General features: G+C 43.1%; 1 protein-coding gene across 1 annotated transcript in view; it reads left to right on the top strand.

Moving 5' to 3' along the window:
* The window catches only part of slc6a2 (solute carrier family 6 member 2), a 91,976-nt gene that overhangs the window by 57,113 nt on the left and 21,289 nt on the right, over positions 1-13,574 (top strand). Inside the window, exons 5-8 of the mRNA XM_084337115.1 lie at positions 5,004-5,142; positions 5,876-6,010; positions 6,978-7,081; positions 11,476-11,600. Of these exons, the coding sequence (XP_084193241.1) occupies positions 5,004-5,142; positions 5,876-6,010; positions 6,978-7,081; positions 11,476-11,600 (503 nt within the window). The remainder of the gene's footprint in view (positions 1-5,003; positions 5,143-5,875; positions 6,011-6,977; positions 7,082-11,475; positions 11,601-13,574) is intronic.

The following is a 13,574-nucleotide window of genomic DNA, read 5'->3' as shown; positions in this document are numbered from 1 at the left end:
GATATACCTCACATTCACCCTCCATTCACATCCTGGTGTTCTCCTGGTGTTCTCCATTAGGCCTGTAGGTGGAGCTATGACAGCACACGTACAGTACACACACCGATGGTGTGTGATGTGTCCAAAAATTAATGGGCAAATGTGAGTGAAATGGTCGCACTGTATGCAGCTGTTTGTCTGCATTGCATCCCCCCCCCACCCCCAACTCAGATTTAGGGTTGATACAACCATCATAATAATATTGTTAATAATAACAATAACAATAATGATGTAATAATGTAAAAATTATCATTAAAAATACCTGATTATGAGAAGAATAAATTACGATGCATGGAATATTGTTGAGGCACACTAGTTACAACTATATTTCAAACAGGCACTCCATGTCAAAAAGGTTGCTGACCCCTGATGTAGTCTAACACTCTGTGAACCCTCTCCTCTCCTCTCCTCTCCTCTCCTCTCCTCTCCTCTCCTCTCCTCTTCCTCTCCTCTCCTCTCCTCTCCTCTCCTCTCCTCTCCTCTCCTCTCCTCTCCTCTCTCCTCTCCTCTCCTCTCCTCTCCTCTCCTCTCCTCTCCTCTCCTCTCCTCTCCTCTCCTCCCCTCTCCTCTCCTCTCCTCTCCTCTCCACTCTTCTCCTCTCTTCTCCTCTCTTCTCCTCTCTTCTCCTCTCCTCTCTTCTCCTCTCTTCTCCTCTCTTCTCTTCTCTGCTCTGCTCTGCTCTTCTCTTCTCTTCTCTTCTCTTCTCATCTCCTCTCGGTCCCAACTAGGTCCCCAAAACTCACTCACTCAGGCTCATTTTTCTTTAAATTGTTTTGTCAGTTTGTTCTTGAGCTGGTCGGAGGAAGACTGAATGAATGAATGAATAAATGAATGAATGAATGAATGAATGTGCTTTGTGTTCTGTTTGTGAGTATTTGTATGTTAGATAAAGGACTGTTTGGTCCGTAGGAACACATGTATCTCAATATAGTAAGATAGCCCCCTTATTCTTCACCTTCTTTGAATGTTATTTGAAACGGAGGGACTGTAATGTGCAGTTACAACTATAATGTAATGCTTGTCCTCGAAGGGCCTTTAGTCTCAGTCCACCCACCCTGTGTGTGTGTGTGTGTGTGTGTGTGTGTGTGTGTGTGTGTGTGTGTGTGTGTGTGTGTGTGTGTGTGTGTGTGTGTGTGTGTGTGTGTGTGTGTGTGTGTGTGTGTGTGTGTGTGTGTGTGTGTGTGTGTGTGTGTGTGTGTGTGTGTGTGTGTGTGTGTGTGTGTGTGTGTGTGTGTGTGTGTAAAGCGTGCTCTGGGTGTATCCACTGTACAAACACAGTGCTGACGGACAGCAGCTCACCACTGGAAAACAAGTAGCTGCCATACTGTAGCTCTAAAACAAGCCCATGAGGTGGAAAACTACTTTTTGACCTCATTATGTCCCTGGATACACTACACTGGGCAGCTGTATGTGCCTATGCATTTGTAATGCTATTTTGTGGGGGAGTTACACACCTTGGTCTATGAATAACTTACAGTTTGTCACGATTGCTAAAACACAACACACAATTCCCCAAAGCAAATGACCAGTTCCCTAAACACATTCAATAAAACTAGCGCCCATTTGGCAAAACCATAAAGACATCTAACCTGTAGACACAATCACACAAAACTCAATCCCCTTTTCTCACAAGTCTAAACACATTTTGTCTTGCTAAAACACATGTTGCAAAAATATCTGATCAAATGTGCACATTAAAGCTCATGTGATGCAAAATTATAGCCACAGTCAGCAAAAGTTGAACACAATGAACACATCTGGTGTCATTTATTAAACACAACGACTCAAAATGTAAGACACTTGTTGCGAATGATGTGACCACACATATAGTCCAGTGCAGAGTGCACAGTTTGCTGAAGGTTCCAAAGGATTTTTCTTTTCTTCTTTGGGGGTGGGGGGCAAGATGGATGTGTACAAGATGCATTACTGTATAGTAGGCCTATATCGTACATGTATAGGTCATGTTTCCAAATGCAGTATGTATACTGTCACTGAATTTCAAATTGCTTTAAAGGGGACATGTCTTGCTATTCCTTTCACTATTTGGGCAACTTTACACAATTCCTGTGAGTCTATGAAACACATCTGTAAGTTTTTTTTCAAAAAAAATCATTGTTTTGTATTTTTAATCAAGTATTCTAAAGCAGCATTTTTCCACTTCAAGATTTCAAGCTGTTTTGGGCTGGGCTCCGCCCATAAACGCTTTGAGTGACAGTCACCCACAGTCAGACAGAGGCAGACAGAGAGAGATAGAGAGATAGAGGAGGGGGATACTAATTAATTTCGCCGTGGGGGGCATAATCCCACGGGACAATGCATTGGTAACTTGTTTCAAATGACAATATATACCCCTGTGAATATTATTGCATGGATCGGAATACGGGCGCACGCGTGGGAGTCAAAGATATTTTGACAGTGATATGCGAGTGCTCCCAGGGAGAAGCCCCATACCAGCCCCACGCACCGGTCGAGGTTGTGTGTAAATGCGTGTGTGCTTCCCCGAGCGCCGGTTGAGGTTGTGTGTAAATGCGTGTGTGCTTCCCTGCGCGCCGGTCGAGGTTGTGTGTAAATGCATGTGTGCTTCCCCGAGAGAGAGAAGCTCCTGTCCCTCTCTCTCTCTCTCTCTCTCTCTCCCTCTCTATCTCTCTCCCTCTCTCTATCTCTCTCTTCCTCTCTCTTGCTCGCTTGTTCTGTCGGCACCCACCTGTTTGAGGAAGTGAAGGTATATCCACTCGCTCTGTTGTTGAGCGAATGGTTGCGCTACAACCATAGAGGGGTCGTTACTGCAGATCATGTCAGTGCTACGTAGGATAGCGAGTCAAATCAGAATGACCTAGTTCACTGGGGGAGGAGATTGTCTCAACTGAATTAGAGCAATCCGCCAAAATGAGAATTAGAGACACAGACCCATTGATATAAAGCCCCATTGCTATAAAACAATGCTAAACACTGGAAAATGCCATTTATAAGACACGGGACCTTTAAAAAAAACTGTGACATATTGGGATAGTGGAGTTATGTAATTACTGTAAAGAAAAACATTTTGTGCACTGCAGGCACGTGCACACATAGAGCCCAAAGGGTGCTCGAGCACCTGCCCTTTTGTGCCTCATAAAAAGTGCCCTTTTTATGCCAATTTTATTTTTTTATAATTTATTTTTATATACTTTTTTTATTTTTAATTTATATTAAACAATACATAATATACAGCACTTCTTGGGGTCTGTAGGGTAAGCACTTATTCCCTCCCCCCTGAACATTTATGGAGAATGGGCCTTTTAAGTCAGTGATAAAAGTGTCTTTCAAGGATAAGTGAGCTCCTGCACTGATTATTATAGTTCAATATTCAATATTTGATCACCAAAACCCCCCAAAAATCATAAAAAGAGGACCCCCCCCTGCCCAAAAAAGCCCCCCAAATATCGGGCTCATGCGCTTCGTGCACTCGCTTCGCAGGACCAGTGCCCTTTTCAGCCTTTGGGCACCTGCCCCTCTAAAGTCCTGTGCACGTTCCTGATTGTGTGTTACATACAACAATACATTTTACATGTATTGTTGTGTGTAATGGATCCTCCGTAGTGTTTACACATTTTTGCATTTAGTTGTGATACAGTTTTTTTTCGATTGCTTACTGTAAGCACAATTTTTTAAACAGGGCCCAATGTTTCAAAACACTACACATAATTAGTCAAACCACACACACAATAAGCAGAACACATCAGATCCTTTGCTAAATGAAACACACTTGTAAAAACTATACACTAATTTATAAAAAAAAAAAAACATTTGACAGTTTTTCACAATTGCTAAAACACATTTCACAAAACTGCCCACCCTTTTCACAAAACTCTAAACACAAAACACACACGTTTCATATGACTTACTGTAATTCTGTTTGAACCAGTTACACACTGCTGTGCTTAACCTAACACACTTTAAGCAATTATACTTCTCAGTGATTAGAGTACTGTAAGTGAAGTACACAGAGAATGTGCCAATATACAATAAATTCACCAAACACTACCAACAGACCAATGCTGCAGACCGATCGAAATATAATTCTCTCCATATAGGCCCCTACCCAAATCGCTCAACATGTCAACATGGAGAATCACAACAAAACATGTACCATTTTTCATACTACTACAGTAGTGTGCATATCACTGTACACAGAAAATACTAGACATTATCTGTTTGCCTAGCTGGGTCTGGCCAGAGAATTTATAGGAAACTGGGAATTTTTTTGTTGTGATTCTCCATGTTGACATGTTGAGTGATTTGTGTATATGGAGAGAAAAATATATATATTTTCATCAGTCTGCATCATTGGTCTTGTGTCCAGTGTATTGTATATTTGCACATTCTCTGTGTACTGGTACTTCACTCTCCTTCCATTTTCGTTGAAGACAGGTGAACTGCATTTTTATAGTGCTTACTGTAACTGTATTTTCTTAAGTTTCTTAATTTACATACTATTCCTATCCTATGAAACACACAAATCTATAAATGCCCAATACATATATTGTGAGAACAGATAAGAAGGTTTCTGAAAATGTGTCCTGGCAGTTGTGAAACTGTAAAAAGAACATTCTCACTTTGTTGTTTTGTGTAATGATGCTTAGTACTGTTAAACTTAAACATTTTGCAGGCCTTGAGAGGGATTTTGGTGTCAACGTTTGCTTTTGAGCATATGGGCAACTGTTTTGGTGTGATAGTTTGGTTTTGAAACGCGAATGTTATAGGTTTTGTGTAGCTTGAGAAAAGTGTTTTGTGTTTAGAGTTTTGTGAAAAGGGATGGCAGTTTCATGGAATGTGTTTTAGCAATCTTGAAAAACTGTAACGTGTGTGTGTGTGTGTGTGTGTGTGTGTGTGTGTGTGTGTGTGTGTGTGTGTGTGTGTGTGTGTGTGTGTGTGTGTGTGTGTGTGTGTGTGTGTGTGTGTGTGTGTGTGTGTGTGTCCTACAGACGGGGAGTACTCCACCTCCATGAGAGTAGAGGGATCCATGACCTGGGCGTGCCTCGCTGGCAGCTGACCCTGTGTCTGGTGGTGGTCGTGTTCATCCTCTACTTCAGCCTGTGGAAGGGAGTCAAGTCGTCAGGCAAGGTAACTCAGCTGGACCAATCCTCCTCCGTCTCCTTCCTCTGTCCCATCTGTGTCCTTCCTCTGTCTCCTCTGTGTCCTCTATTAGAAACATATTTGGATCTCACTTTTGTCTCCCTTGTTTGTATAGTTTGGACAGATCTCTAGCTACCTTTCTCTCTCCCTCTCCCCCCCTCTCTCTCTGTCTCTGTCTCTCTCTCCCTCTCCCTCTCCCCCCTCTCTCTCTGTCTCTGTCTCTCTCTATCTCTCCCCCCCTCTCTCTCTGTCTCTCTCTCTCTCTCTCTCTCTCTCTCTCTCTCTCTCTCTCTCTCTCTCTCTCTCTCTCTCTCTCTCTCTCTCTCTCTCTCTCTCTCTCTCTCTCTCTCTCTCTCTCTCTCTCTGTCTCTCTCTCTCTTTCTCTCTATCTCTCTCTTTCATTCTATCTCTCTCTCACTCACACACACACACACACACACACACACACACACACACACACACACACACACACACACACACACACACACACACAATCAGTGTACAAGGCAATACAACAGTCCATTAATGAGTCAATGAACAAAGTGAAATGTGTGTGTGTGTGTGTGTGTGTGTGTGTGTGTGTGTGTGTGTGTGTGTGTGTGTGTGTGTGTGTGTGTGTGTGTGTGTGTGTGTGTGTGTGTGTGTGTGTGTGTGTGTGTGTGTGTGTGTGTGTGTGTGTGTGTGTGTGTGTGTGTGTGTGTGTGTGTGTGTGTGTGTTCAGGTGGTGTACATCACGGCCACCATGCCCTACGTGGTGCTGTTTGTGCTGCTGATCCGAGGCATCACTCTACCAGGGGCCATGGACGGCATCAGGGCCTACCTCCACATTGACTTCAAGCAACTCCACAACCCCAAGGTCACACACACACACACACACACACGCGCGCGCGCGCACCGTCGCACACACGCACCATCGCACGCACCGTCGCACGCACACACACACACACACACACACACACACACACACACACACACACACACACACACACACACACACACACACACACACACACACTTCCTGAAGTACTCATATTCAAAGATCTACGCTTTATCTCTTTAATTGTTGTCTAAGTGACAGAAGTGCCGCCTCATTTAAATGCATTGAGGATGGATGTGTCAGTTAGGATTTGAATCAATTAAGGCTGGCAGTGGGGTCGCATGCACAGACAACTTTCACTTAAAGGGACAGGCACATGAATGAGGCTCTTATGCTTATGGAAGGTGTTAATAAACTCAGTACAGACTTCTACATTCATTGGTTTAGGTTAACCACACCCCATTTTCTGAAGCCACAACCCCCCTCTGAAGCCATGCCCATGCCCATAACCCATTTCATGAGTTTGTCGTGGGGGCTTGCGGCTGGCACCATTGGACTTAGTAAGGATATCCTCTTTCATTGGTCCATAAATAGTAAATGGTAAATGTAGCATTTATATAGCACTTTTATCCAAAGTGCTTTACAATTTGTTCCTCACATTCACCCATTCACACCAACGGCGGAGGCAACCATGCAAAGTGCCAACCTGCTCATCGGGAGCAATTAGGGGTTAAGTGTCTTGCTCAAGGACACTTCGACACACTGCCTTTGACACAGGACCGGGAATCGAACCGGGAACCTCCGGATTAGCAGACGACTACTCTACCTTCTGAGCCACTGTCCTTTTTGCCATGCCCCCTATTCTTAGGGCCCGCCCACTTTTTGGAATATTTTGAACCGTTTGTCGTAGAGAGTCACAAGAGGGGTTGTTGGACTCGGCAGGGAGATCCCTTGATGACCACGTCTCGTCTCATGTAAGCTGTTGTCTCTGCAATCTCGCCCCCAGGTGTGGATCGATGCCGCCACTCAGATCTTCTACTCGCTTGGGGCAGGGTTTGGCGTGCTCATCGCGTTTGCCAGCTACAACAAATTCGACAACAACTGTTACAGGTGAGAATATTGGCCATTTAGAATGCTGCTACCTTAAAAAGGTCCACAGAAAAGCCCTTTAGGTATATAGTATTATGTTGTTGTTGTTGTTGTTGTTGTTGTTGTTGTTGTTGTTGTTGTTGTCGTTGATATTAATAATAATGGATTGGATTTAAATAGCGCTCTTCATGACACCCCAGTGACCCCAGAGCGCTTACAGAGTCCATTATTCGTTCATACACAGTCATACCGGTGGTGGTAAGCTGCAATTGCAGCCAGAGCTGCCCTGAGGCAGACTCACGGAAGCGTGGCGAATAATCATCGCCTACGGCCCCTCCGACCACCACCAACATTCATTCATTCATTCATTGTTGTTACACTATCTCTTTCCTTGTGTAAAGTGGATCAAGACACAGGAAAAGTGATGTGTATCTGTCCAAGCAGATGCTGCTGGCCAGAGGCTAACAGCTAGAGTAAGTGCAGGCCAGGCAGGGGTTGCCAGATAAATGCTGAAGGCTGTGTTGCCTGTTTTGTCACCCTCCTCTATCTCTCCCTCAGAGAGAGCAGGCATTAAGCTATGAACTCTGCTAATCTCTTTCCACATTAATAGGTTGCAGAGGAAGGGTGGGAGGGAGGCACTTGGGTCAGTAGGGCTCTTCCTGGTGGTAAATATACCCCTTAGTGGACCAGACGTTGTTGTTCTAGTAGGGCTATTTGGGTATCTACGGTATGATAGAGAACCGTTCCTGAAATGTTTCCATCTGTGGAGTATGTCAAGCTTGAAATACAACTGTTTTAATGGGGTCAGTAATCCTGTGTTTCTGTTATCCAGATGTATAACATTAGTGTAGTGGAAAGATCCCAGAGGTGTCCAAGATAATGCTCTGACTGGCTGTAGTATATTGAACAAGGGGGAAACCATTTCAGTTTATGAACCCTCCCCTCCCCTCCCCTCCCCTCCCCCTTTGGTGCTCTGCCTGTGGAGGAGAAGGGTCAAGCAGGTAACAAAATTCTTTCTCAATCTCCACTTCAATGGGTAGCCAAGCATTGGTGCAGTAGTCATGTTCACTCCACCCATAAGGTGTCCTTGAAAGCATACCAAACCTCTTGTCAATATTTGATTCCTATGTATGTGTGTTACTGATCCATGGATTCAAATGTGTTTGTGTGTGTGTGTGTACATATACATGCACGTATATTGAGGTTGAAACCACAAAGTTGTAGCACGAGAGACCTTTCAAAAGGGAGAGTAATCAAATGCTTCTCACCTTCCTGCAATGCGCAATGTGGGTGACACCCACCTTAGGAGACTAGAGCGAACACAGGCTCCATTCACTCTGATGAGAAATGTAGAGGTTTTGACAGCATGTGGCCATTTCTTCTCTTTACAGTAGAAATCAAGGTAAATATTGGGTCTCTTACAAGTTGAAGGTGTTCTGAACATTCTGAAACTGAATTGAAGTATATTTCCGATCTGTAAAATCCAGCGCAAAACAAGTTTGTTAAGAGATGTGTCCAGCGATCAGTGTTAACAATAATGCCTGTGTAGTGCGGCTGGGTGGCGCAGTGGACATTGCGCTCGTCACCAACGCAAGAGACAGGGTTCGACTCCGGCTGTCGGCGTTGCCTCCGGCTTGGGCGAGCCATCATACTAACTTAATTGGCAGAGTTAGCGGGTGGAAGTCGATGGGTGGTAATCTGGACGTTGTGGACAGCGACTCCTACAGGTCGGTTGGGGACGCCTGCACAGCAGAGACAGGAAATGGCGGGGGTAGTGTGAGCCTCCCACACGTTACACCTCGCCAATGAGAGTCCGCGCTGGCAGGTGAAAAGATGTGACAGGCTGCCTCCTCGTGTATCGGAGGGGACACGTGATGCAAGGCTTCTGTTAGCTTTAGGATCGATTTTAAATTAGCCCTAAATGTTTTTAAATCATTAAATGGCACGGCTCCTCCCTATCTGTCCGAGCTCTTGCACCGCCACACCCCCCACCGATCCCTCAGATCAGCTGACCAGCTGCTATTGGTGGTGCCCAGAACCAGGCTCAAGACTAGGGGAGACAGAGCTTTCTCCACCGCAGCACCTAGATTGTGGAACAGCCTCCCCCTCAGCTTACGGACCGCCCAGACCGTGCAGGCTTTTAAATCACTCTTGAAAACCTACCTGTTCTCCTTGGCCTTCCCCCCTACTTAATCACCACTAGACCCCTGGCCCTTCTATCCTCTTTGTTTTACTGTGTCCTATCAGTTTTTATGTTTTCATTGCTTTATTATGTTTTTAATCTTATATCTTGCACCATATTGTTTTGTTTTTGTTGCTTTCATTGCTTTACTATGTTTTTAATCTTATACCTTGCATCACATTATTTTGTTTTTATCAACTTGCTTGTGAAGCACTTTGGTGCCAGCTGCCGCTGCCTGGAAATATGTGAAATGAAAATGTGCTATATAAATAAAACTGACTTGACTTGACTTGACTTCTATCCTCCCTACAACCGGCCAGTGGGGGGCATATGCGAGCAACGTTCAAGACAGGGGAGGGAAGAATTGGCACAGTGGAATTGGGATGGGGGAAAAAATATGTAGTCTGGTAGTGAATGGGTTAACCTTCTGTAGTGTGGTAGTGAAAGAGCTAACCCTTTGTTGTGTGCCAGTGAAAGGGTTAACCTTCTGTAATGTCGCAGTGAAAGGGTTAACCATTTGGTAGTGTGGTAGTGAAAGGGTTAACAACACTCGTGCATCATGCATGTTTCAGTAATGGGGAGTCAGTCAGTTAGGGACCTTTGCTATTGTATTTGCTACAATACATTGTAGCAAACATTTGCTATTGCTGGCCTTCCGTGGGAGGGCAAAGCACCGGGAAGCTGTCTGGAACCACGCAGCCAGAATTCCCCTCCAGGACATCAAAGAGATGGGAGGGGGCTGCTTTATCCCAGCAGTCACTGAGGTCAAGCTACCCAACAGAGGTCAGCCATCACAGAATGTTACTTTAATTAAAGGTGAAGGCCCCCCCAGTAGGACTCCCTCGTTAACCTGAATATGCTCCACTCTGGTAAACACTGGGCTTTGGCTGTAGATCAAACGTCGGAAAATACACAATATCCTTTTAGTGTTGTATTTTTTAAATCCAGTCAAAACATGGTCCCGGTGAAGAAAGGTCAGTGTGTGCTGTAGATTTATTATCTTCACGCAAAACCCACAGCAGGACCCTTGAATTTCACCACGGTTCATAAATGTCAGTAAGATAAACGTTGGTTCGATGTTATGAGAGCTGTGTCATCACTAGCATGTTTATGGTATGATTAGGGCTATCAGTTTATCGCGCTAATTAGATTAATTAATTACACAGCAAATTATCGCGTTAATAAAATTAACGCAAAATGTATTTAAAAAAATAATATTTTTTATTTTATTTTATTATTATTTTATTTTTTATTTTATTATTATTATTTTTTTTATCTCATTCATTCCATAAGAACGTAGAATAAACATTTTCAGATTTTTCTTTTTAATGGTCCATTTGCTATCTGATTCTAGGACATCTATGGATATCAGGGAATGTATTCCCAGTGTCAGAAATACTGTGTCTGTTACTAGGCTTGAGTAAATTGTAATGAACCAAATGAGAATATCAATTAAATAATTTTTTTGTATCTTTGACTGTGAATTGCATGCTAAAATTGACCAGACCTGAAAAATCTAAGCAAATGAATAAAGGGAAGATGATTAAACAGACGGTTTTGTAGATACAGTACTGAATTCTGCCATCCAGACACATGCTATTTGAAATATGATTATATAATATAGAATATCAGGCCTAAAATGGTTATGCGATTAAAATGCGATTAATTAGATTAATTAATTACAAATCCTGTAATTAATTAGATAAATTGTTTTTATCGCCTGACAGCACTAGGTTTGATGTTGATGGGATTTGATTGGCTGTTTTTAAATAAAGAGAGGCAGCAGAATTAATAACATTAACGTTAGTTCGGCCAGAGAAACAAAATATACTAATTTAAATTGTTGGACCTGCGAGATTTGTACTTTGTACTTTGTAGGTCTAAATAAGGTGTAGGTTAAATGTAAGGAGTAAAAAGTATGTTTTTTTTCTCTGAAATGTAAGTGAGTAAAAGTATACAAACCTAATAATACTTGAGTAAAGTACAAACCCCCCAAAAACAGTACTTAAGTATTATAACGAATATGTGTGTGTGTGTGTGTGTGTGTGTGTGTGTGTGTGTGTGTGTGTGTGTGTGTGTGTGTGTGTGTGTGTGTGTGTGTGTGTGTGTGTGTGTGTGTGTGTGTGTGTGTGTGTGTGTGTGTGTGTGTGTGTGTGTGTGTGTGTGTGTGTGTGTGTGTGTGTGTGTGTGTGTGTGTGTGTGTGTGTGTGTGTGTGTGTTTGTTTCTCTTCAGGGATGCTCTCCTCACCAGCACGGTGAACTGTGTTACCAGCTTCTTCTCAGGATTTGCCATCTTCTCTGTGCTCGGCTACATGGCCTACAAGCACGGTGTGAAGATAGAGGATGTGGCCACTGAGGGTGAGTACACACACACACACGCATGCACACACACACACACACACACACACACACACACACACACACACACACACACACACACACACACACACACACACACACACACACACACACACACACACACACGCACACACACACACACACACATTTGAACCATTTCACTAGCCACACTACCAAATGGTTAACCCTTTCACTGCGACAATACAGAAGGTTAACCCTTTCACTGCCACATGACAAAGGATTAGCCATTTCACTACCACACTACAGAAGGTTAACCATTTACTATCACACTACAGACGGTTAACCTAAAGGGTTAACCTTCTGTAGTGTGGTAGTGAAAGGGTTAATATCTTTATTTGTGTTCACATTAAACACAAATATCCTTGAACACAAACAATAATAGATGCACTAACCTTTGGAATCTCCAAATGACGTATGTATCTCTAGTCTATGGATACAGGAAGCAGCGTCTCCTCCAAATGTGTTGACTGTAAATTATCACAAATATAGAAAGAATTTAGCCAATGCCATAACTTTTGGCTTGGACACACACACACACACACACACACACACGCAAACACACACACGCATGCATGAACACACACATGCACACGCATACACACACAGACACACACATAAACACTTTCTTTTCATTTCATTTAAAAAAAATCCTCATTCCCTTGGTATAGGAAATAGATTGATAATAATCAATAATAACAATTAACGGTCATACTACTGTAAGTAAAAATTATCATGAATATCATCATGATGATGATAACAATAATAACGATGATGGTAATTCTTTGGGACAATGAGGGACAATGGGACAATGACTCTATACACACACAGTACATTATGTACCAGAAACAGCCAGTTATGAGTGTTGGAGTTCTGCAGTTCAGGAATGCACAGTGAACACTAACAGCCATGGAGCAGTAATACGGTATTAGGTGATGTGATGGATATAGCAGAGAGAGGCATTGAGAAGCTGTTTTGACGGGAGCAGCTCAGTTGCAGACATGGAGCCTGTGGAGAGGAGATTGGCCGTGACACAAATGGCGCTTTTCCACTGCATGGTACCTACTCTACTCTACTCTACTCTACTCCACTCTACTCTACTCTACTCTATCTACTCTACTCTACTCTACTCTACTCTACTCTACTCTACTCTACTCTACTCTACTCTACTCTACTCTACTCTACTCTTCTCTACTCTACTCTACTCTACTCTACTCGACTCTACCCTACTCTACTCTACTCGCCTTTAGGTACCTGGTACTTCGTTCCTTTTCCACTGCAGGTACTAAAATAAAGTACTCAGTTTGTCTCCGTGTGGGGAGGCGGGGCTGCTGGTGTACAGCTGAGAGCTCCATAGCTCTGTGAGAGCTCCAGCATAGCTATGTCAGTGAGCTAGGCGCAAGCCAGAGTAAAACACAGTTTTCAATCAATCAATAACAACATTAACAAGACTCTCGTTGTGTCTATTCTGCTAACGCTAACGTTACCTCTCATTGTGTCTATTCTGCTAACGCTAACGTTACCTCTCATTGTGTCTATTCTACAAGCGTTAACGTTAGCTAGGCTGTCTATCGTTAACGTTAGCATTAGGCTAACAAGCTGTAACGTTACCAGTCGCGTCTATTTGCTAACGTTAGCATTAGGTAATAACCGGTTTAAAAATGGATGGTAATTACCTCACGTTGTGTCTATTCTACTAGCGTTACAGCTATTAACGTTACTCATACAAACAATCAATAGCGAGTTATATTGATCACGCTATGTACGATAGCCATGCTAAAAGTAAAACGCTAACACAACATTAGCACAACATAAGCTTAAGCCTTAACAAGTCAGCGATCTTTTTGCGAGACTAAACTCTCCGCTCGGTGGCAAATTGTGTTGATGTCAGTTTTGTTTAATCAATAAATGAGGCAGAATACACAGTGACTGTATCGTTTGTTTATTGAACTGTGC

Source organism: Notolepis coatsorum, assembly GCF_963971535.1.
Source record: "Notolepis coatsorum genome assembly, chromosome: 20".
Taxonomy (NCBI): domain Eukaryota; kingdom Metazoa; phylum Chordata; class Actinopteri; order Aulopiformes; family Paralepididae; genus Notolepis; species Notolepis coatsorum.
The sequence above is the reverse complement of the archived record's forward strand: the minus strand, read 5'-3'. Positions and strand labels throughout refer to the sequence as shown.